This window comes from Periplaneta americana, chromosome 13, assembly GCF_040183065.1.
Source record: "Periplaneta americana isolate PAMFEO1 chromosome 13, P.americana_PAMFEO1_priV1, whole genome shotgun sequence".
In the NCBI taxonomy this organism is placed as follows: Eukaryota; Metazoa; Arthropoda; class Insecta; order Blattodea; family Blattidae; genus Periplaneta; species Periplaneta americana.
This window is the reverse complement of record NC_091129.1, coordinates 101,836,020-101,859,065: the sequence shown is the minus strand read 5'-3', so window position 1 is coordinate 101,859,065 and position 23,046 is coordinate 101,836,020. Positions and strand designations below refer to the sequence as shown.

The following is a 23,046-nucleotide window of genomic DNA, read 5'->3' as shown; positions in this document are numbered from 1 at the left end:
GAGGCAAAGCTGACAAAAAGACAACAGGACCATGCAGCCTGACTTATGAGTAGGCTTACGCATATTTTAATCACATGTAACATGCAGGGAAACCCCCCACCAATGATAACACGGGATTATAAGGGGCACGGAGGGAAAAATAAAAACTGCTACCGAAACAAATGTACAAAAGGCACGCTCAGTAAGATAAAAAAAGCCAAACGTAACTGTTTGTTTATGCAATCGCTAGCAGACATCTAAATTTAAAGCAGGCCACTCTGGAAAACTTGTGTGTAATGCTGAATGAATATAAAACAATTGGTGTAATAGACGGTCGTGCTGCTAGCATGTGGCGTTGATTGCCATGGACACGTAAACGAAGAATGCCTCAAGTATAATTTCTCTCACAAAATCTTCAAGTGGTCAATGTGAAAATTCACTATTTCCGCGTCACGATATGGTAGGTAGGTCGTACAGTATATTCACTGCATGAGACTTGGGAAAAATTAAACAACTATAATCTTTTCGCTGTTAGAATAATCCTACAGTAAACAATATCATGTGACTGAAATGATGCTTGATTGGCCGTAGCTTCGCGCCACCGATTGTTAGTACATGATCCCGCCCACACTTATACATTATGTTTCATGTTAAACATTTCCTGTTACTCGTCGATATAGGCCTAGCTTCACTAATATGCATTTGTCTGTTTAGGAAACAGTCGCTTTGTAATCCATTAAATTATTTTAGACTTTCGTGGAAGGTCACTTTGACGGTTCAGTTCAAAAGATAAACGATTAAAATTTAAATTAAAAAAAAAAAACCTGAACTTTAAAGATTTATGTTGCTGTGAAAAATCCAATTAACATACTCTAATTTGAAAGTTATAATGTATATTATGAAGCATCATTAAAAGAATTTGGAGTAATTTCGACGATCCTCTGATTTTTCACAGCAACATAAAGTTTTAAAATTCAGGTTTCTCAAAACTTTAAATTTTGAGATGTTTCCCTTTGCTGTCGGACAAAGGAATCATTTCTTTCTTATGTTTAACCACACATACAGAGAATTTTTTTATTTTACTTTTGATTTTCTTCAATTCATCCACATCCATACCAAGTCATGACACTTCTTTAAGGTCATGACCAGCATAAAAGTTTTCTCAAATACCATGCAGTACTCCAACGAGAGCTGCATCGTCATCTTCAAGTTTCAAAATTGCTTTTGACAGTTTTTCATCTCTTACTTTATTCACACAATTTCTTTTCTGTGGTCGATTTATACCGATTGTAATATTGGGTTCCAGTTTCTTTACCTATATTTCCTCATTACTGGATGTACGGCAATTCCTACCCATCACATTATTAGAAACTGCAAGTTTACAATTATTTCTTTCTTTGGAGTATGGACATCTTAAAAAGTCTCATGTTAGTGAGTTAGTCGCTAATTTCCATATTATCAATTTAAAAGTATTTACAGTTTGTCACATTCGTTGCTAACCTCATGCCTCATATACACATTCGAAATTCAAACACACGCCCTCTTGCTTACGGGACAACAAACTGAAGGTCAAGTGACGCCAATTTGTCACAAGAACTGGCTTGTATTCGTCCGCTGTCATAGTAAATAGCGCATACGTTTTCTTTTACGTAACGATGTACACATATACTGTATGTATTTACCAATTAAAATTAAAAATTTCTTTCAAAATAAATACAAGGTTATGGGTCTTAAATACAGAACTATATTTTCCTGCGTCGTGTGAGTGTTTCGACTAGAAGCCAATCACGGATATGATAGCCAAGTGCTTAGGTTTACATTAGGATTACTGTAATAGCGGAAGAATTACAGAAAGAAGTGTGGGCAATTATTGGGCAGGAAATGAAGACCAGCTGTGTGAAGACTCTGAAAGATAACAATGGACAAAATATGCTATCCCCAGAAAAATATAATAATAATAATAATAATAATAATAATAATAATAATAATAATAATAATAATAATAATAATAATCTTACTAAAATTAATGCTATATAAAGAAAAATTTTCATACACGTGAGACTTTCCAGAATAGGAGAAACCCTTATCAGACCTATTTGTTATTTAACAAAAAATAGCAAGAACGCAGCCTCTCACCTATGCTGTTTAATTTATATCTGAAAGAGATGCTATTGGAGGGGAGAGAGTTGGCTCATTCAAGAATAAAAATAATTTAAGGACAAAGTCCTGAATAAAATATGCTTCGTAGATGATTAAGTCTTAATAAAAAAATCACAACCGTATAATTATAAGCAGGGAAAGGATTTATATGTAAATACATATTTACTTATAAAGCTAATATAATTTATATTTTGCATTATCTTTATGTTTCACAATGTGTAGGGTTGAAAAATCCTACTTTTATTTTCCATATTTTTCCATATTTTAGAGTTTAGTACATATTTTCGTTAATTTCCATATATTTTCCATATTTCATATAAAACAGTCCATATTATATTAGGTTTAACAATAAAACAAAACAAAATTCCATTAACTTTTAAAAATACATTTCAACAATAGAGATTTAAACACATGTTCAGTAATCCCTTTAACATCAGAGTTATTTGAAAATTAGCAGTCCTATCAACAATGGGAAAGTAAGTTACAAAACTGTATTAATTTAATTTAAAATTTTTAACAGACTTCAGTTGTGCAGCTCAACAGTTAAATGCCAGTCAGAGTACACATAGGTTCAGTTTTGTAAATCATACTATAAAGACGGTAAATATGCCAAAAGTACGTCATTCAGTCAATTTAAAATCAAAACTAACAAGTTACATTTCAGAATTTAAAGAAGATGGTTTATCAACTGACAATAAAATATTATTTTGTAATTTGTGTCAGTGTGCAGTATCATCTACACAAAAGTTCCTGGTGCAACAACACATTACAACTAGTAAACATCAGGCCAACAAACAACTAAATTCCAAGCAGAGACAATTGTTTTTAACACAACCAACAACATCGAATGTAAGATCTGAGTTTAACATCGACCTGTGCCGTTCTCTCATCTCTGCTGATATTCCTCTCTACAAACTAAAGAATAAGGTCTTCAGGGAATTCCTTGAAAAATATACTCAACATACAATCCCGGATGAGTCAACACTTAGGAAGACGTATGCTCCATCCATCTACGATGAGACAATACAGAAGATAAGAGATGAAATTAAAGATAGTTCAATTTGGGTTTCCATTGATGAGACTCCCGACAAAGAAGGTAGACTTGTTGGTAATGTAGTTATCGGTTTGTTAAGTGAACAATATTCTGAACGAATTCTTTTACATTGTGATGTTCTAGAAAAGTGCAATAACAAAACTATAGTTAAACTGTTCAACGAAGCTATGGGTATCCTGTGGCCAAAGGGTATTATGTACGATAATGTGTTATTCTTTATTAGCGATGCTGCCCCTTATATGGTCAAAGCTGGACAAGCATTATCTGTTGTATATCCTAAATTGACTCATTTTACTTGTGTGGCGCATGCATTTCATCGTGTGGCAGAAGTGGTCAGAGACAATTTCCCTAAAGTAGATTTGTTGATTTCATCAGTGAAAAAAGTATTTCTCAAAGCTCCCAGTAGAGTTAACGTGTTGAAAGAAATGTACCCTGAAATTCCATTGCCACCAAAGCCAATTTTAACTAGATGGGGTACATGGCTAGAAGCAGTTGAATATTATGCCGAACATATAGACTCTATTAACAATGTTCTCCTTGCATTGGACTCTGAAGATGCAGTCTCAATTGATACTGCGAAAACAGTTACCTGTGACATAAGTGTGAAGAATGACTTAGCTCACATTCAGCATACATTTTCATGCATCATAAAAACGCTCAAAAGTCTCCAAAATAGGCACCTTTCACTATCTGAAAGTTTTGAAATTATAAATAGTACTGTGGAACAACTGAATCGTGGTAGAGGTAAAGTTGCAGATGCAGTAAGAGCTAAGGTGGACACTGTACTTTCAAAAAACCCTGGATATGAAGAACTACAAAAGGTTGTTGCTGTGATGAGTGGTGAATCAACAGTGAAGATTAACTTGGACTTATCCCCAGCAGACATTGTGAAATTGAATTATGTACCAGTTACTTCTTGTGACGTCGAACGCTCTTTTAGTCAGTATAAATCTATCCTCAGAGACAATAGAAGAAGATTCACTTTTCAGCACTTGAAAGAAATGTTTGTAACCTATTGTTATGGTAACAGACAATAAAAATTGTGTTTTGTTGAAACTACATTGGAAGATAAGGTACGTCCATTATATTTTTTGTTTAGTTTGATTAAAATGTACCAATATTTAACGTACATAGTCATTTTTTTATAATTTTAAGTCCATATTTAATTCCATATTTTGGTAAAAATCCATATTTAATTCCATATTTTGGTAAAAATAACTACATATATATTTACATATTTCATATATTTTTAGTCCATATAAATCCGTTCCCTGGTAATTACATATTTCAACCTAACCGTATATAAATAACAAATATTTGCGAATCTTGTAATAATCATATATATATATATATATATATATATATATATATATTAAAATTTGATACAGTGAAACCTGTTCAAATCGGAACCTGAATAATCCGGAATCCTGTCTATTTCGGAACAATTTATTGGTTCCTGCGAAATTCATATGTATTATGTGTAATTTTTCCTGAATAAAACGGAAACTGTCCAACGCGGAAACGGAAACTGTCTGCTACTGTTCAAAACGGAAATAATATTTCGGACACACTACTTTAATGTAAACTATATTTTGAAACAGTATGTGCTTTCAAGGAATGTACGAAATACTAGTAGGTCACTAAAATAAAAACAAGTTTTCTTTGTAAAATTTTTGAGGGTGCGATGGTGTGTTGGCCTGGTGGTCATAAATTTTATTACCCTATTGACTAGGCAGACGAGTCCCTTCAAAGATGTTCAATGCTTCACTCCTGTATAAAGTCGTAGCTGGGTATTAGCGATTTCGTGATAACAAAAGTTGCGTAAAAATGTTGCACTATCATTAATTGATGAAGTAAAAGTTATCGAGGAAAATGAGAAACGAGGAGTATGGAAAATAATGTTGAAATTTATGAATGGAAAACTCAGGTGTAACTTAACACTTTAAAAAATAAAGGCCGTATCATGAATGAGTGGCTTGCGGTCAATAATGGTGACATAAAAAGAAAGAGAAAACAACTGGTTACATAGAAATAAATGAACTGTTGTGGGAGTGGATTGTTCTTGCCCTTTCATAGATCGTGCAAATTTCTGGACCTATTCTGCAAAGAAAACCCTTGAATTGGCAAAGAAATTAGATACCGTAATCCAGAATTCAAGTCTTCTAGGCTCCTAGTCCAATTAAATAATGTGCTGTAATATACAGTATAGTATTATATTATAGTGTTAGATATTACATTTAGCGTAATTAATAAACTTTATAGTGTTTGAAGAGTGAGTTACGATACAATTTATACATGAAATGAGATTTTCATCAAGATCATACTAAGTGACAGGAAGCTGATTTAATGTCAGTAGTGTTAAACGGAATATTTTGTAATTCCTACAATTTGCGGCATGCCATTTTGTTTTTCATTTATGCAAATGATAAAATATTCCATTTTAACTTCACACCTGAATAACATGGAAACCTGTCCACAACGTAAAAAAAAAAAAAAAAAAAATAGGACCATGTCACTTCCGTCTTGAATAGGTTTCACTGTACTACATATGTTTACATATTTACCCCACATTACATATTATGGGTTGGTATTACATAAATCTACATATTTAGGGGTTTTATTCACTTTTACTTCTCTGGAAGGAAAAAAGAAAAAAACTTCTGCTGAGGAAGTTCATAATTTGAAATACACAGATTTAAAAAGCTTTTTTACCTACCCAAGAAAGGTTATATTTCGGGACGAAACATAACGTCCTTAGTTCCAGGAAGTAATAGAGGTACTCACCCCATACCGCCCACTGTAAATGAGTGAAAAAAGGCAATCTTTCCCATACAACTATCTTATATTGTAAAAATCATTCAGAAAGTAGCGTTGCCTTCATGCGGTGGAGTGAGACGAGGACGACATGATTTGTCTCGTACTATAATTGTTCTGCACACGTCTTAAAAAGTCGTTCCCATGCACTTTGCAACCTTATCCACCCTCTTCCTAATTCTTCCAGGGAAAACCCGTGTCAAGTCTGACATTTAGTAGACCTATATGGAAATAGGATTTTCCGAGCAATTAGAAACTGTGGTTCTCGGCTGGAATAATCCTACCCTTCTGAATGAGACAGGAATGTTACTTTTCAAACAACAGTTTCTAAATGCCTATAGTTTGAGGTTTTAGTAGGTACTTGTTTCTTACAGGGAGCAACTAAAATGCATGTGTCCCACATCTCCTCTTATTTTCTCCTAATCCAGTAAAGTGAAACAGTGCTTGCAGTACTGTTGTGTCATTCATTTCACTCAGTTCTCTAGTTTTAGTACTTACAATACCTATAAAATGGAAGTGAGTTTATCTACTTCTTTTAACTAACTAAAATGGCCCCTGTATCTTCAACCCTAACGACAAAAATAAAATCATGGATTGCAATGGACGAAGCTTTCACTAAAGATGGAAAAATAGTAATGTGTCAAGTGTGCGGTAAAAAAGTCGGGTGCTCCATGAAATCACAACTGGAGAGTCTTACCTATCCCCTACCTGCCAAATATTGATATTAAATATTTTCATGATTTTACATATTTTGGTACATATTCAGCTTATTTTTCTTACATAAATATGTACATATTTCACATCTTGATATTACATAAAAATCCGGTCCCTAATAATAACTTACAAATATTTACACGTGAAAAAAAAGTTATTTTTCTTCTTCTTCTTTACCCAGGATTATGTCTAGAAATCTCTTATGGCATCTCATGATAAAAAATTACAAATTCATATCGTACACATAATTATTTTAATATGTCGCGTTAATAAACATATGCTATACTATTGCTGTTTTTGTTGCTGTTTAGTCAACTGTTCAAAGACAGGTTTGAACCTCGTAAGTGATACCAATAAGGGATCATTCATGAAACGCAAATCAGATGTTATTCTCGTTACTCACATCCACCGTCGTAACAAACCATTCTGGAACAGCACATCAATCAAATCAAATCAAATTCTAAAATCCACTCACGCAAACAAACAAAAAAATTAATTATACTAACATTGAAAACCTAAAAACTCAAATTCACTCCTCCTAAACCAGGCCTGCACAAGGTTTGCGCTCTCCGAGCCGACTCACAGCTTATGAGCGGAATGCAGATATTAGCTGCGCTCTGTATAAGGGTGGACTGGAAGAAGGGGTGACCTCGTACAAAATGTACACAAAAGGAACTACTAGTACGAGTGTTTATGAAATGAATTCCCGTTCAGCGTTTGCAAAACTATCTTGGACTATTATTAATTAATAAAGAGATATTTATTTTACAGAAGTAACAGAAATTCTATAGCTACTTAAATGTACAATATCATTTTGTTATACTTTTATTTATCAGTACATCAAAAGTTATTTTATGTTGTTGGCAGCTGAAAGGAACATCATAATGAAACATCAGTTACAGATGTTCGACGTCTGCCTTTATTAAAGTTGATTATAGAAAACAGTTGCTCACAAATATAAATGTTGAGCCAAACATAGCAGTCATTTTCACAGCCAGCCTGTGTAGTCGCGGATATTATTGCTAATGTTTAGTATTGTAAAACTCAACCAGGCTAGTAGTATTATTCAAACGATCTTTAGCTCTTAGGTCACACTGAAGATCAATAAGTTCGAGCTGTAAATCGTTAAATGTTATGTTCCGTCTTTTAGATTCCTGCATATTGTAGGCCCACTGTAGTAGTAGGTAAGCGACGTGAAACAGTTACTGAGAATAGGCCTACACACTGCACTCCACTAGATAGCTGAGTGGTCGTTTCCCTCTCCTCTACCTATACCAAGTTTATGTCATTCTGACGTATCTTCCTCTCCGTTTCGGCGAGCGGTAAACACCGCTCTCCCGCTCAGAAGGAGCGCGCGCGCTCGTTGAGCGCTGTTTGTGCAGGCCTGTCCCAAACCAACAGACTTCCATCCTATAGCGCAGCAATGAATAAGTAATTACATAACACGTCATCATCACAGACATCATATAAGAAAATAATCCAACGCCTAGTATCGGAATATATTTTAGATCCAAATCACTATTCCTGCTGAATCATCACATTTACTTCCTCTTACTGCACATCCCCCGCTGCGGTCTACATGGACTGTGAATATAGTATTTCTTAGTGTACATTGCGCGCCTTAACAAGCAACTTTCTCTTATGGATACGAAATCGGGGTGGGGGAACGTAAGTTATTGTGTTGACAAAGCGACCCCGCTCTTCTACTGATTATGCAACCCGCCTCTGTGTTTGGGTGGTGGGAGCGACAGATCGATCCAGACAATGGCGCGTACACCCCTTGCTACGCACAGCACCCCCCTCTTGCGTGCCGATACCTCGTGTTTGTATAGTCGCAGTGTTTTCGTAGCCGTATCTACAAGATGAAAAACCTTAAATAACCAACTAAAACTTAAAAAAAGACAAAGAAATTTCAAGTTCTAAACCATTCCTGCTACCGATATGGGAACAGCACGATTCCAGTGTCCAGAAAAGTGAAATTAACACCAATGGTCTGCTATATTACCCCTTGCAGTTTATCACATTTCTCTTCATCCTGTACATACTCAATGTTTCAACATTACCGACTTGTATAATTATTAAAGCCAATGTGAGGAAATTCTTCAGTTGTAATTCAAGAAGGAACAGAACGAAAGGAAGGCGGCGGGAAGTATTTCTTTTAAATGTGGCCAAAACGTGGGAAATGAACTGTCGTGAGATGGAAACACGAACATGTCTACCGACCATGCTGATAAAACGTGCAGTAATTTCCGTATCCACAATAGTATCTGAACAGTCATTTACAATTCCACCTCATTAACATTCGAATATAATTCGGCACGAAGTATGTGTGACACGCCAACGTAAGAATGCGGTGAGCAGTCACTACCACGGAACAGGTTAAAGCATGTTTACGAATACGCTTATAAGGGACGGAAGGGATAACTCAAATGAGTCGTGACCGATTATAAGAATTTACTTACAGTAAACGACAACTTTCCCGTTGATTATTGAACCAATGAAATGATGGAATTGAAATAGTGAAAAAAAAAAACTAAGATACTTATTCTAGAAAAAAAAAATCAATTCTCCTTTTGTCCACCACAAGTTCCAGTTTATCTTATCAGGACACAAACCTTGGTCTCCGGTATCGAAAGCCGACCACCGGTGCGCCACGTGAGAGTAACAACAGATTATGACTTAAACACAGACAAAAATAACTTTAAAAAAGTTCTAAGTGCCGGTAGCGTTCTGTACAAAGAAGCTTATCTTCATTCCGTACAAAAAGACTCCGCATGTCAATAAACATAACGCAAAATCCTTTCGAGTCATGACCGCTGATTGGTCTTACGTTCGCGCCGGAAAACGAGGCATGCATCGACACGTGTGGAGCAATGACATATGGCGTGACATGACAGGTAATTATTTTAAACTAACAACCTAACACGATGCATGCGAAATTTTTACAAGAATATACTGTACTTACATTACGAAGCGTGCACATCAGGTAACTGACTGGTTTATATAAGATTTATCCTTATGATGTTTGAGTCCTGAAAGCCTGAATTACGGACAACAGCCATTATAGCCTACACTATTAGGCCTACATTTCGCAGAGCATTAACGATAAGCAATTTTAACACACCACAGCACCGAAACCATATTCTAATACAGAATAAAGAGCATACAGAATCTGACTGACTGAGCACCGTTTCCGTCTTCGTGTTTGGGTTTGTGTTTTGAGAAGTTACGCAGCCATATCGTTTATTAATGTCATGAGCAACAGTTTATTGTAATAGACATAAAAAAAAGTACTAAATTAAAAGAGACATAAAATAATATTTGACATAAAATATAAAAACAGATGAATACAACAATACATACAAAATACAATACTGGTAATAATAGTAGCAATAACCAATATAATAATAATCGTAATAATACAGAGCAATGGAAGAGATAGGTTTGGAAGTAAATCCCGAAAAGACAAAGTATATGATTATGTCTCGTGACGAGAATATTGTACGAAACAAAAATATAAAAATTGGAAATTTATCTTTTGAAGAGGTGGAAAAATTCAAATACCTGGGAGCAACAGTAACAAATATAAATGATACTCGGGAGGAAATTAAACACAGAATAAATATGGGAAATGCCTGTTATTATTCGGTTGAGAAGCTTTTATCATCCAGTCTGCTGTCAAAAAATCTGAAAGTTAGAATTTATAAAACAGTTATATTACCGTTGTTCTTTATGGTTGTAAAAATTTGGACTCTCACTTTGAGAGAGGAACATAGGTTAAGGGTGTTAGAAAAGGTGCTTAGAAAAATATTTGGGGCTAAGAGGGATGAAGTTAAAGGAGAATGGAGAAAGTTACACAACACAGAACTGCACGCATTGTATTCCTCACCTGACATAATTAGGAACATTAAATCCAGACGTTTGAGATGGGCAGGGCATGTAGCACGTATGGACGAATCCAGAAATGCATATAGATTGTTAGTTGGGAGCCCGGAGGGAAAAAGACCTTTGGGGAGACCGAGACGTAGATGGGAAGATAATATTAAAATGGATTTGAGGGAGGTGGAATATGATAGAGACTGGATTAATTTTGCTCTGGATAGGGGCCAATGGCGGGCTTATGTGAGGGCGGCAATGAACGTTCGGGTTCCTTAAAAGTCAGTCAGTAAGCAAGTATACAGAGCAATGCAGCTTAGAAATTTAGATTACATTTACAGTGGAATAAAAAATTCACCAATATTATAGAATGGATAGTTGATTAACCAGTTATACAAAACAGATTTAAATTGTATAGGCCTATAACTTGCATCATGTGCCTTTTGTGGTAACTTATTAAACATTGTTATAGCAACAGAGGTGAAGCATTTTTTTGGACTTACTTAATCTAACTCTAGGTTGAAAGACAATAATTGTATCTTCTATTATGGTGATGAACTTCTGTTTTAGGGTCATAAGTATTAAGATTTTTCTTAATGTTCATTAGATATTGAAATATATATACACATATATATATATATATAAATTTATGACAGTTAATTTTTTTCTTGAATAAATAGTGGTCTACTGTGAGCGTCATATGTAGACCCCGTTAAAATGAGTATAGCTTTTTGTGTAGAAGGAAAATCTTGGATATGCTACTGCTATTTCTATCGTCGATTTGCAAAAGGGGATATGCACAAGATGACAAAGTGTTTGAAAATCGCAAAAATTATAACTAAATTAACAAATTGAATGGTTTATATATATATATTTTTTAATTAGATCACTATGGAAACATACATTCAGGATTCATGAAAATTTTAATTTTTTAAGTGAGTTACGGTTTTTTTGCGATTTTCCAACACTTTGTTATTTTGGACGTGTCCCCTTTTGAAAATCGACGACATATTTCTCCAAATTTAAATACAAATTACACAACCTTTTTGTCAAGCTATCATGCCTCACTTCCAACGGTTCGTGCTCAACCTTGCGTAGAAATTACATTCTTTCTTCACAGCCTGTAATGGTTTTCGAAATGCTTTATGTATCGTATATCTATCCCGTGTTCAGAAAAACAACACATTTTCCATTAAGAAATGGAATATATATGACAGGTTGTGCTTTAAGACAGGGGACTAACTAACATCGTGTTTTGAGCGCCATAAAGAGATTCTTTGTCCTGTAGCTAATAGGAAGTGCTTAGGGCACGTACTTTTCAACGCAAGAGTCTTCTTGTATGGAATGAAAATTAAGGCGTTCTCTGACAAACCGAGGTTGGTATGTCGAGACAATGAATAACAAATGAGTCATAGAGAGGGAAAGACTGGTCGTTGAAGCTGATGTCACAATTAAGTAGAAACAGCATGTGTTAACACGGTTACCTATTAATTAGTACACATTAATAGAGTTGCACACATGAGAGTTGCAATTGCCAAGAGCACCGGCGATCATCTTTCACTCTTCTTAAGAGATCCTTCGCATTGTCAGCTTGTAACCCAACCCAACTTGAAAGTACACACAGATAAATACCCTAAAATTTAGCTGTCATTAAAAACTTGAATTATAATCTTCTTACTTTTCGATAGCGAAGACACACTTCAAGCTACAGTACATGAAGATTTGTGTAACATTCTGGCCACAATATTTGCATCAGAGTAACTATGAAACGAATATCGTTCTTTCAAACACACGTAAGATATTTCTTACCTACCCTATCTGCTGCCAATAAAGTCAGTATGACGCACGTATCATATGATCAGAGACAAAGGGTATAGTCTACAGGCTTACCTGATGAAGAAAAGTTAAACATAATGGGTAATCGAAAAACATGTGTTTAAGTAAAGTTCCGTCTCTTATTCTTCACAAGGGAATTTCCCGTAACATCAGTTCATAATCCTACTTGAAAATCGGTACATAAACCAATACTATAAAGGAAATTTACGTTCAGAAACTTAGCTGCCACTTCAAACTTAAGTAATATTTCCAGTTTTCGTTATTGAAGTCGCACCTCTAACTACTGGGTGAACAATCTTTCGCGCGCCCACGCTTTCACGGCTAGTCGGAGGAACCGGCTGCTAAGCCTCCATCGCGCTGAAGGTCGCGTCAGACGTCAGTGTGAGTTGTACTCTTGCAAGATAAGCACGTGTTCTTTAGGCGAAGTAGGCCTAATACAGAATAATACAGTATGTTAATTAAGTTAACATGGCTCAATTCACGTATTCTATTCCCCAAAGAGTATCCATGTATGATTCATATGAGTATACAGAATCGGTTCGTGCTGTAAGGAGATAATTTCAAGAAAGATTCCCTGGTGTCCAAATTCCAAATCGAAGTTCGATTCAAACTGTATTAGTGTTTTTTTTTGTGTTTATTGCGGCCGGGTAGCTGAGTTGGTAGAGCAGCTGGCTACGGACTGGAAGGTCCGGGGTTCGATCCCAAGTGGTGACGGGAATTTTCTCGTTGCTAAACTTTCAGAACGGACCCGAGGTTCATTCAGCCTCCTATAAAATTGAGTACCGGGTCTTTCTCGGGGGTAAAAGGCGGTCGGAGCGTGGTGCCGACCACACCACTTCATTCTAGTGCCGAGGTCATGGAAAGCATGGTGCTCTACCTCCATAACCCCCAAGTGCCTTCATGGCGTGTGACGGGGATACCTTTACCTTTTACCTTTTTTTATCAGCAATAACTTACGCGACAAACTGTAGATAGATTTAAGTGTTTATTAGTGTATTTTAAGTGTTTTAATAACAACTTACTCGGCAAAATGTAGGTATATTTACTGCGGACTCCCTGATACCTGTTCACCGTGGTTATCGGCATGACTCGCCCATGACTTGCAAGCAGTGGAAGCGGGCGCGCGGAGGATTGTTCACCCAGTATAAGTAGTACAGGCAGATTTGAATGACTTACGATTACTTTTGAGAAATTTCCCTTCCTATCTCGAAAGAGAATCCCAGCATGACTGGGAAAGAACGAAGACAAAAAGTTTATATTTAGTCTACAGCTCTAGCTGATAAGTACAGTAAAAGTGGTGGTCACGAAAATACATTTAAAAAATGGATGTTTGAGTATATCAAGAGCACTAACACTAACATGATCTAATGTTTACTAACATGGTAAGAGAAGCGAGAACCGATGCTTGGGTCTCTACGCCATCGTGCATGCATGAACGCACAAACACGGACGATGACTAAGTAGGGAGTCTAATGTTTGTATAATTATTCTTTTATGAAATATGCTCTCAGAAAGTCTTTTCATTACTGGGAAATCCTTAGAAATTCACAGAAAGGCCGAGTGCCGTGTTTTAATCTCACTTGTAGTTTATAATTCACATTGGCAGTATCTGCACTTCTTTTATCTTCCACGCTTTCACGATATGGAGTACAAATGAGAGCTACTAATGAAGAACGTAGGACCGGCCGTTTTTTGTTTTATGCCATATATCTCGGAGCGTGGGCTCATTTTTATAAGTCCGCATGAGTTGATCGATAATCATGTCGAGATGGACAGAAAAACAAGCGAGCGCAGCATTGTCCACTGCCTTATGAATAGATGTTTCCACTACCTCATTGTTCGACGGCACGATACATTCCAAATGCAGCCGCATTTGCATAAAAACAAGATTAAATGTTTTAAATTCATAGCCTACAATGTATCATATTAGGGAAAAAAGATACAGTTGAAAATATTCAAGTCATAACAGGACAGTGTACAGTCTATGATGTTTGCAACGGCCATTGTAAAATTCACCCTTGAGAGTTAATATTAGGCTGATAGGCTATAGGTAATATTATTATGTGTATAATTATTATTTACAGTATCTGAGGCTGTACTATATATCACGTGTTTCAATAGATTATTTTTGTTAGTTTTTATTTTATTAATTATTCAACTTAAGCCACAGTACTTTTCTTCAGACAAGTCATTGTGTTTAGTGTACTTTTTTATCTTCACTGGACAAAATTTCTATTTAATGTTTCGATTTCTATAGTTTGGAAAATTCAGTCCTTTAATCTACTGTAGGTGTGATCCTTGAATTGACTGACAATCGGATAGTTTATTTTGTAATAGATCCCAATCATGTAAACCAGGACTCTTTCTGTTTACATTGACCTATCAATTTTGTAACGGCAATAAAGAGATCTGGATGTGTTTATTGAAAAAAAAAAAAAAAAAAAAAAACATAGTGCACACCAGGGGGTGAAAACGTTTCAATGGAATCTTCTGATTGGATGCTGGTGGAAAAGCTCGTCGCATATGATATATATCTCGAAGGGAACGGAACACCGTACAGAACAACAAAATAGCTATATAACTGCTTTCAGATAAGAACCTGATGACGATGTTATTGATGGTTTGTGTGTTTGTGTTATGTAATTAAGAAAATAAGTGCAAATTTCATCAGAACAACTAATGTTTTATTTATACTCTTTCCGATAAAATTTTTATTTATTGCATTAATTACATAACATAAATACACAAAATAATAACATTCATCCTTAACGATCTTTATAATTGAATGTGCAATTTCGTAAAGGGCACATCTCTGAAAAGCAAAAATGTTCAGGAATTAAAAAAAAATATATATTTTTAAACCATTGTATCAAAAACAACAAAAATTTTTAAAGTTAGCATTTTATGGTCAAAACATAATATAATATCAAAGAAAAAAATATATTTAAGATATTATGACATGATATTTTTGGTTTTTTTATTTTGGAGATGTGAAGAATTTAAAAAGAAAAGTAGTTAAAACAATAACACAAGGTGTAATATAAAAAAATTATTCATTGACAAATATTAGATGACAATGAATATTTCAAGAAAAATAACCTACAAAAATCAATCAGAAGTCCTCTTTTGGCATGTGATCTGCCGCCGTACGTGACCAGTGCAACATTTCCTGGTGAAACTCTTTAAATTCTGAAGATATGTACTAATCCACATTTGCAATGTCTGCTATTTTTAGTTGGCGGATAGGTAACTTGTCATTGTAAGATGGATATCCTGTGTTGTTAGATAGTGGAGCGCAAAAATCTTCTACTTTTGAAAGACTGAAAATTTCTGCAATAGGCCTAATATCGTTATCTATGTCATATTTTGCGATCACTTCACCTGGTTTTTCTGGAGTAAATACAAATTCATAGAATGAGGATAAAATAATGAAATATTACTTTCTGGTTCTTGTTTTCCATAGCTTCTCATAGAAAGCGGTTTTACTTTAAAGTTGAGGTGAGGTCATTTTTTGAAGTCGACTATCTCTTCTGTTTTTATTTGTATTATGTGAAATTTACTCGCTGCACTTGAGGTTTTGATGAGATTGATTTATTGTGTTTTTTTTTTTTTTCGCAAATATTATTGAACAGTATTTCTGACAGCGCCTTATACTAATGCATGTTGGGCGACTTCTATTGTTTTGCGGTACACACTGTACCGTAAACTGGGGTAAAGAGGATCACATGTGGTAAAGTGGATCATATGTGTATTGTTAGATAAGTCAGCGCCACATGGTTCACACATGCAAAGAAAACTATTTTTAGTGGCACTTATAGAAGAAAGGTTTTCTTTTCATGTGTGATCCATGTGGCGCTGCCTTATCTAGGCAATACATATATGATCACTTTACCACATGTGATCCTCTTTACCCCAGTTTACGGTATTTTATGTTTCATGAAGAATATGTCTATATAATTGTTTTTTTTTCTTCTTTTTTAACTGAACCGTTTATGTTCGAGGATAAAATGAATAAACCATTACGGAAATTTCAACATCTGACGTCAGTTGCCTAGCAACGGCAATGAGTTAATACATCACACTATTCTGGCATCACTTGCCTACCATCTGATCAGTAGAGGGATGATTGAAAGAATTTTAGATTCGTCTTTTAAATATGCAAAAATTTAATCCGATCATATGTAACTTTTCGTTCAGCAAAAGAAAATTACAATGTTAAATTTGTTCGAATCAAATTTCTGCATATTTGACGCCCAAAAATATATATTTTTTCATACATTTATTATCATAATACACCGCTCTCTTGAATTGACCGAGCATATTGGGAATTAATTCAATGGCTTTCCTAAAACACACTATGAAATAATGATTCATATACAACATTTTTCATCTTGAAAAGGAAGCGAAAAGGAGCAAAACTGTATTAAACTTTTTGCTTGAAAAAACCTCCTGAAATGAATGACGTTATTTACGATTCACCGCGTGTGTATATATATATATATATATATATATATATATATATATAGGTTGGTTATCAATTACTAGGTTATTTAGCGTCGATGAGATTGGTGATAGCGAGATGGTATTTGGAGAGATGAGGCCGAGGATTCGCCATAGATTACTGGTATTCATCTTACGGTTGGGGAAAACCTCGGAAAAAACCCAACCAGGTAATCAGGCCAAGCGGGGATCGAATCCGCGCCCGAACGCAACTTCAGACCGGCAGGCAAGCGCCTTAACCGACTAAGCCACGCCGGTGGCTCAGTAGTAAAACATCGGATTGAAATTCCGAAGTCGACCAATCTGAATGGAATTTTTAATGTTTTACTCGATCATAAAATACTGTTCGTTCACTGATGTTTTAGCCAGTGGGAAGGGGTGTCATCAGTCTATGTTGAAATCAGTGAAAAGCATCGGCATAGGACAGCTAGAAGCAAATCAAGCGTGTCTGCAACACCTTACCAGAAGAAGAGATTTGTTGTTATTCTTCGCTTACGAGTTGAAACTAAATTCTGCGCTGGAATTAGTTCAAGTGTAAACCAGTTGTTATAAAGTAGCATCCTTGGGAGTCTGCGTCTCGAAATATTAATAAAATGAACGTTGTGTGTTACAAATTGGACGTGGTAAACTCATACATACACCGTTAGCAAAAACCACTCAAAATGCCACACGACCCACTTACAAAATCATAGCTGCAACAGAAGTACCGCGCTGAACGTTGAAGAAAATAGTTGCGCTAGATATAGCAAAATACTCCACACCAAAAAGGGAAATGTGTCCAAAACAGCAGAACAGGTTTGTGCAGAATCGATTTAATCATGACCTAATTTGAAGATCAGTGTATGAATTTTATGCAAATCAAACTGCCACGACTAGACAAAATGCTCGCGCGCTCTGCAGCAAAACAATGGGTACTGCATATGAGTTCGTAGTTCACGTACAATCCTAGATATTTCACTCCTGGAGCATAAAGAATATGATACGATCGTCTCCTAGAAACAGAGTAACTGGTGCTTATCTCCTTCCTGTGAATACGACAATGTTGATTCGTTTTACCCGTATATAAGTCCACTACATGGAAAGGTGGTTCTCAGAATTGAGGCGTTCAGAGCTAAAGTGAATCAAGTCACAAATTTTCATAAACTGAGTTTAATTCATTTTCTGATAATCTGAAGTTGGATCTTTTCCGAGTAGTAATGGATGAAATCTTAATTCCAAGCATTCGCCAGTAGTTGACACCAGTCACATTTGGCTCAGATTATTTCTTCACGATGTTCTGAGCCATAGTGGATCAAGTCACCAAAGCGTTGCATCAATTAACATCACAATTGTTTATACACTATCTACCAAAAAGTAATTGGGCACTGTTTTTACCCCTTTAAAACTCGTGGTACCACCTATTGCTGCAATAACAGCAGCCACCCTGTCAGGCATGCTCTCCACTAGTTTGTGTAGGATATCCACTGGAATGCGTAGCCATTCCTCTTGCAACATGGCACTCAGTTGGACAATGGAAGTTTGCCGCATCTCCCGAGACCTCAATCACCGCGTCCCAAAGGTGCTCAATGGGATTGAGATCAGGACTTTGTGGAGGCCAGTCCAACCGGTGAACATTATTGTCTGCATACCACTGCATAGTAGCCGCCGAAACATGGAGCCAACTTCCATTGTGCAACTGAGTGCCATGTTGCAAAAGGAATGGCGACGCATTCCAGTGGATATCCTACACAAACTAGAGGAAAGCATACCTGACAGGGTGGCTGCTATTATAGCAACAAAAGATGGTACCACGAGGTTCTAAAGGGACAAAAAAACAGTGCCCAATTACTTTTTGGTAGGTAGTGTATTTTATAAATCTAGAATTTGAGAATGGAGCAATAAAATTATTGCTAGTGAAATTAGATAATCCACTAAAGCAAGTTAACTTTAAATCCTATTATCTCAAAACTACGTGTCATGTACTTGATCCACTTTAGGTCTGAACGCCTCAATTGTCTATGGATAAGCAGCCATGAAATATATTAACAACAATGTCTACAGTCGCGTAATGGTCTAGTAGGTAAAGCAACTGTAATGTAACATATCAAATAATTAAAATCAAAACGAAATTTGCTTACATTATAGAATTTCAAAATACCCACAGGGGTAAAAAATACGAAAATTGGACGTTCGAGGCTCCATTACCACAAATTTACTTAGAGATATCCAAAAGAAATCGTTAATATCAGTCTAGGATTTAATAATAGAAAAAGCCATTTCCGTAGTTACGATTGAAAAGTGTAGACCAAATGTCTCAATATCGTCTACAAGTTTATCGTAGGCCAAAAAGCTTTAGGCTATATCTGCAGTGCCTGGGAAAAGTGACATAAGTCAGTTTCCACAAACATTTGTTGATAATTTATTGACAACTTACACTGGTTTATATAGATTTGATTTTTTTCTGTATGAATTATTGTAATGGGAGAAATACTTATGTCTCTTTTTCCAAGCGAGCAGATGTTCCGTAAGTTGTCAATAATTATCAAAAAAGGTTTGTGGAAACTGACTTATGTCACTTTTCCCAGGCACTGCAGATACTACTTGTGGACTAATGCAACCTGAATTTTTTAAAATTGTCCGTTATTGAACTGAATAAAAAATTAAACACATTATAATAAATTATATTTAAATTGATCCTACGTATAACGTTTGTGTTATTATTTTGTTCTTTTATTTTTGTTTTTATTTCTATTTTTATACAATATATTTGTGTATTAACTTTTGTATTTTTTCTATTATATGGAACTAAACCAGAAGACGAGTTTTGATCATACGGGTGTTCCTGATTTTTTAAATATATTTTATGTACTTAATTTAATATAAGTAAAATCAAATATGCAGTACAAAAATACAACATAAAATAAGTACCCTTCTACATAATGAACTGGCCGGGAATGCGAAGCTTATGATAATCCTACATTAAGGAAATGCAAGCGCGGGTACTCACCCACTAATATCAATATGAAGGCTGGGTCCAGGGCGATGTTGGTGAGGCGACTCAGGTTGTTGAACGTGTCTTTCTCCGTCCACGCCCAGATGCCGACAGCCAAGATGCCCAGCCCCAGCAACTGCAACAAAATAAAACATTACAATGTGAACTGCACATACTCCCGCAGTGTGTACTGTGCTTTGCTGAGCTGTGCTCTTTCTCCGCACTTGATTCATATCTGAAACGACCCACGGTAACTTTATACTGAATCACTACAACCCTGTGTTAACGACATTTTGAACTGAATAAGTATAAAATGGCGACTTTAAGGAAACCGAAAACAAGAAAGAAACAAATGAATAAACAGGAACTTCACAATTTTTTACGATCATGCTACAAAAGTTAATATCCCTCAATTCAGCACGGAAAAATCGATTCAAATTATTACTTTTTTATAGTCAACATAAATACATTGTCATTTATACGTTATGAAAACTTAAAATTTGGTTAATTTCCGAGTTATTTAGCACTGAAATTCTAGACATTTCCTCATGCAGTAGGGTGCCAACGATTACAGTGTGCCAAAAAGTATAACTGGAGTAATATGCAATTGTTTCTGTTGTAAAAATTCGGATAGAAACTACTACTCTATCATTATCTAGAATCTTTTTGATTACCCGTTTTTATTTATTTATTTTTTCAGTTTTCTAAAGTTATTAGTATGTATGTATGTATGTATGTATGTATGTAAGTATGATAATATCATTGTTCGGCCCTCCATAACAAAATTTCGTACAACAATCTACTTGCTGAATTTAATTTAATGTCTCTTGGAAGTAGTAGATTACTTGCTGGGCAACTCTTATTACATAAAATATTCAACGGTCTACTGGATAATAGCGAAATATTATCACAAATCTAGATTTACCCTAGAACATCACATTTAAGAAATCGTCAATATTATATAAAAAAAACAAACTTCAGCACATAAAAATTCACCAGTGTTAAAAATATGTTCAAATTTCAATGAAATATGTAAAACATAGATTTAATTTCGGCATTTTTTACATGAAAGATAAACATTTTCTTATTAATATATATATACTGGAAGTAGTTGATTTTAAATAATATTGCTATCTATTTGTTACTCTGTAATTTGCCAATTATAGCTATATTTTACATTTTTGGCTGTGATATCTATACTATCTATTTTTAATTATTTTTATTTTGTATTTTTCATTTATATCAAGGGGTTCACAACCAGAGTGGACCAAGTCCATCTGGAATAGTTCTGAGATATTGAGTCTTAAAGTTCCTGGCTCATGCTTAGCAACCTTCAACTTCCATAGGAAATGCTGCCCTCTGTGGAGTAACAAATGAGTTATGGACTTTGTTTGTTATGGCAATGAATAAATCTAAGTTTTATTCATACGAAATTGTATTAATCCACAAACTGACCACAGGTGAACTTGGTCCACTCTGGTTGTGTGCCCCTCATCTACATCTGTGTCTTTTATTTAGGTAGTATCTATTTGTCTTTTTTTTTTTTAATTTTTAATTTTTAATTTCTATTTACACTTGTATCTTGCATTTGTATCTGTTTTATATCTTTTGTCATGTTATTTGCAATTCTATGTTTTAAACAAATATCTGTACTGTCCATTGTAATTGGGGCTTTACCCTGAAATAAATAAATGAGTAAATGAGTAAACAAATGAGTAAATGAGTAAATAAATGAGTAAATGTGTAAATAAATAAGTAAATAAATAAATAAATAAATAAATAAATAAATAAATAAATAAATAATGGAGCAATAGTTGGGAAATTTAATGTGTTTGAATATCAGCCCTCAGAAGACTTTATTTTTCTGCCACATACGTAAGAAAAGTAACGGACATCGAATTTCGCTCCATTTTATTCGAGGTCGCCACTCGACTGCTGACCTACTGGTGGTATGCGTTGCTGACAAATCCTATAAAAATACGTCCAACACGTCGTGACGTCATAGTTAATGCGCTAACCTCGTGCGGACGAAGTAATCACTGGAAGCATGCACGGTCCACTCTGGAGAACTTCACTGTTAATTCGAAACGGAATGTAAGCTTACAACTACTACGTTTTCATGGAGTATTCAAATCGATCTGAATACGATCCCTGTTTTCATGCAATTTTCTACATGTATTGAAAACGATCTGAAGTTTCGAAAGTAGTTATGTTGGTTAACAATGTCATCGACATATTAGCGTGTTGGTCACTCTGCAGGCATTAGCTACAAACAAAGTTCGTTTTCCAAATGAGGCGCATGAAAAACTTAATATTCTAGCTGTTAATGAATACTGGTAATGTTGACTTCTAGCAAAACACGAAATAATATGTTTTACAACACTCTTTTTCAACATACATATTGCCCTCGCTGTTGGTAAAACAGCTGACACATCAAACAAATGATCGATCACGCGCTTAGCGTATTGGGATCATATTGAATACGGTACCTGTTTTCATGGAACTCAGTTCGAACTGAATGCGATCCGATCCCACATTTTAGATGACCTTGAGACTCAGATCGAATTGAATCTCCGTTTTCATGAAGATTTCAATACGGTAAGTGTTGTATCTTCCAGAATTGAAATTAATCGAAAAACAGCTATACATGACATACCGTAGCGCGATAACCCATGAAGTGCCAAGGCCGACCAACTGACTGCTAGCCTCACGCCCTCATGCCTCAGCAGAGGCGAACGGTCATCCAACCAGTACGGGGTCAGGACGATGATCTTCCTAGCTGTTAGACCTGGTTTTCGAAATCTGATTTCACTACATAGCGTAGCTCCCCAATTAATCAAGAGGCTGGGCGGGTACTGGCACCATAACTGGCCGAAATTTCATGAAAGAATTTCTTCCCCCACGTGGACATAAACCAATGATCATTCCATAACCCGAATCCAAGCATGATGCCTTAGACCATGACGCTAGGACTCGGGTAAAGTGACAATATTACTATAGTTATTTCAAGCGAAATATACCAATACGAATAATCCTCAGACCACGAGAGTATGTCCACTGCAATGGGGTAAGTTACGTTACATGCATTTGTAAGTACATTAGAGAGTATGCCAAAAACCTCTCTCTTTCGCTCGCTCTCTGT

At 35.4% G+C, this 23,046-nt stretch overlaps 1 protein-coding gene across 1 annotated transcript in view; it reads right to left on the bottom strand.

The window, feature by feature from the left end:
• Tsp26A (Tetraspanin 26A) overlaps window positions 1-23,046 on the bottom strand; it is a 279,049-nt gene that overhangs the window by 145,229 nt on the left and 110,774 nt on the right. The window contains exon 3 of the mRNA XM_069842782.1: window positions 19,920-20,046. Within this exon, the coding sequence (XP_069698883.1) occupies window positions 19,920-20,046 (127 nt within the window). The remainder of the gene's footprint in view (window positions 1-19,919; window positions 20,047-23,046) is intronic.